The sequence below is a fragment of the Coturnix japonica genome, chromosome 6, assembly GCF_054131305.1.
Source record: "Coturnix japonica strain WE chromosome 6, WE-NBRP24, whole genome shotgun sequence".
Classification (NCBI taxonomy): Eukaryota; Metazoa; Chordata; class Aves; order Galliformes; family Phasianidae; genus Coturnix; species Coturnix japonica.
In genome coordinates, this window is record NC_140668.1 from 16,421,320 (window position 1) to 16,424,580 (window position 3,261).

Here is a 3,261-nt window from a genome sequence, read left to right on the forward strand (position 1 = left end):
CTGACTTTGCTTCTTTTCTGGGGTAAAAGCACATATCTTTGAAGATAGCTCAGATGCCATCTGTCAGAGGTAAACGAGGATGCCCACCTTTACATTTGCGAATGAAATAGTATTCAGGATGTTGGAGAGATGTGTGATGTTAGGGGGTAATGAAGTGAGGAGACTGCTATTGTGCCTCCATATGTTAAGGTAATCGTGGCTGAAACAGGGGGGAGCAAAGCAGATCTAGGCTGAACAAATAAGTTCTCATATGTCAGCATCATGAGATGCAGCAGCTCCTATGCATCTCCACATGTCTGCCTGTTACAGGAACATGAAAATGTGTGCATGGCCACATAAACAAGCACAAACACTGTGACACAGCAAAAAGTGCCTGCAAGAAGAGAGAGCTAAAAAAGACCGATGAAATGATAGCAGCATCCAAACTTCCTGCCAGGGTGTGCTGTGGGTGGCAGGATAAATCTATTTCTTCCCCTCTAGGAACAGCTGCCTGCTGGAGAGAACCAGGCAGTGTACTAGCTTAGCATTGCAGTTTATTAGAAGAGTTTCTTAATAAACGGGTCAGAGCGATAGAAGAGCCATTCCAGTGCTGAAAGCTGAGGAGCTGCTGTTCCTTGTTCATGGAGACTTGGTGGAAGAGGAAGCAGCTAAGAGACAGACTTTAGCCATGGGAGGGAAAAGGATAGGAAGCTGCATTCCAGTTGGTCCACAAGGAACATTTGTTGCTTGCAGCTTAAGGGATTTATTCCTTACTTAATGTGTTACAGCCTCAGGGAAGGTGGGAAGGATCACTCTGCTGCTTATCTGCCAGTGTATCTCTAAACTGAAGCCATCTCATGAGTCTCATGGTGATACTGCTGGCCACACACACTTGGCAATGAGCAGCTGAGCCAACCTTAGTTCTATATCAAGCCCAGGGAATGGTAGGGCAATTTTAGTGTGTGCAGGGCAAAGCAGGTGTTCTGTGGCATGGACAAGGCAGCAGATGTGACCAATAGGTGCATCCATAGATGTTTGTGTGGTTTGTGGTGGGCAAATCACGAAAATGCAAATAGGAACTTGTTTACATTTGCTATTGATCTGTTAGATTATTTATTTGACCTTCTGCTTCAATTCATTGCCACTTACAGTCCTGCCTACTTAGACTGTAAACCTTTCAGGAAAAGGATTATTCCTAGCCTGGAGGCTTCTTGATATTGCGTGAATCCCCAGGTGATTCTGTGATAATAATAACAGTCAAGAAGACAGGAAAAAAAAGGTTTTAAATGCACTGTGGTAAATGCTTGCAAGGGAAGATTCATGGAAACACCAGAAGAAATGGGGTAACCTTGATATGGATACGTCTAAACTAGTAACTAAAAGAGTTGGAGAGAAAGACTGGGGAAGGACCATATAACCAACAGGCAGACAACTGAACTATATTTAAGATGGTCGTTTTTAAAAGGAAGCTTATGGAAGGGAATTTTGCTCTAGTTACAGGCAAAACAGTGGGAACTAGACTCAAAGGGCCAAATAACTCCCATCTCTGGTCTGGTGTCCAGCATACACAGGGAAAGGACACAAAGTCAGCAGCCTGTGTGATAAGAGCATCCCAAGTTCTTGCATCCCCAGGTCTTGCCATTGCTTTCCCCAGAGATGCTCAGAGCCGCTCTGAATTCCCTGCTGAGACCCTGACCTCTTGTCCTGCAGATTACACAGCTGGTTGGCTAAAACCTCTCTGGCACAGACAGCGTTCCCAAGGAATACACATGGATCTCTGCTCAGGAGCAGAGGGAGGCAGAGAGGTACAGAGAGCCCTTGGAGGCTTTCATCTGCCTTGTCAGCGAGTCTGGCTATTTCTCCCTGGCTGCAGAAGCCAGCTATGATTTAAAGTGAGTTATCAGCTTGCCTCTAATCATATTTCAGTAGTTTGCTACTGTTAATAGCTTCCAATATAGCTGATATCCAGAGGAATTCTGGACCCAGTCCTGACTGTGATACTGCTCAGGGTAACAACTCCATGCAGACAATTGCTGTTATACAGACATTTCCAAAACTGCAAGGGAAGCTCCATAACTCAGCAAACACCAAATGCAAAGTTAGCAAACACAAACCTGAGTCTTCTCTTGGGTATCCAGTGCCATCTTTAAACCCAACCTTTACAAAGCAGCAATGTTTGAGGTGGTGCACAGAATAGGTGGAGCTTTATGAACAAACAGCTAGTCAGTATTTTATTTCCTTCTCATTGTTTGGCATATGGCTGCAGGCTTTGCTTGCTGGACACAATTCAAACCATACTCTGGAGAGAAGATCATTAATTTTGTCAGAGTGGGTTTTTTGGGGGGGTCATAGCAGCAAGCTGCCAACTAACTTAGTTGCACAGCATCTCAGGTTGGTGCGGGCAGATGATGGGTTTGGGTTTCTGTTTGGGAGGCAGGGATGTTACAGTAGGGAATTTCCTAGTTTTGTGCTGCTCAATTTAAATCCCCTATGTCTAATTTTTAGGTCCGACTTAGCGTTATGAAGCATCTCTCATTTTAACCATTTATTTTATCCATTAGTTTTGGTTGGAGTCAGGGACCGAGAACACAGGGCCAACCCAATGGGTGGGTGATCTCTCCTGGTGCTTGGTTTAATCATTTTGCTTAGTACTGGGAAAATCCATCCCTCTAGACATTCAGGCATGGATTGTAGACATGAAATGTAGACATTCAGCAACATCAGCCTTGAGACCTTCCTCTTCTTTCTTTGCAGTTCCTGGTATTTGCTGTACCTCTTCATCCCTGCAATAGACAAGTAGAGATCCTATGGAAAACATCCACTCTCAGTCAAACATCTTGCTCTTCTGAAGCATAGGTCTGCCATGTGCAATGTGTGAATCAGGCTTCTGCCTGCAAATAGTATGTGATAGAACAGGAAGGGACCAGATTGCTAGAAATATGTGCAAAGGAGCTGGATTTGCTAGGTCTTCATGTTACATTTGCACCTGCTATTTCCTGCCTTCTAAATACATGACATTTCAGTATCAGCAATTTCTTCAGGGCTTTGCTTCTCTTATGTATGCTTGTGCACGTATATGTGCATAAATTCATTGAGGGTTTTTTTTGTTGGTTTTTTTTTGTTGGTTTTTTTTTTTTTGTTTTTTTGTGGTTTTTTGTTTGTTTGTTTGTTTGTTTGTTTTTGTAAAAGCAAACTGAAACTTCAGAAATTCCATCGTGTGAGTTGAGCTTCATTCCTAGGTGATTCATTGGTTACATGGGAACATTTATCCAGACTGTATAG

General features: G+C 43.4%; 1 protein-coding gene across 1 annotated transcript in view; it reads right to left on the bottom strand.

Moving 5' to 3' along the window:
* Positions 1-1,073: 1,073 nt before the first annotated feature.
* The window catches only part of LOC146760365 (uncharacterized), a 3,104-nt gene continuing 916 nt past the window's right edge, over positions 1,074-3,261 (bottom strand). Inside the window, exon 3 of the mRNA XM_085551584.1 lies at positions 1,074-2,762. Within this exon, the coding sequence (XP_085407710.1) occupies positions 2,530-2,762 (233 nt within the window). The 3' untranslated portion in view covers positions 1,074-2,529. The remainder of the gene's footprint in view (positions 2,763-3,261) is intronic.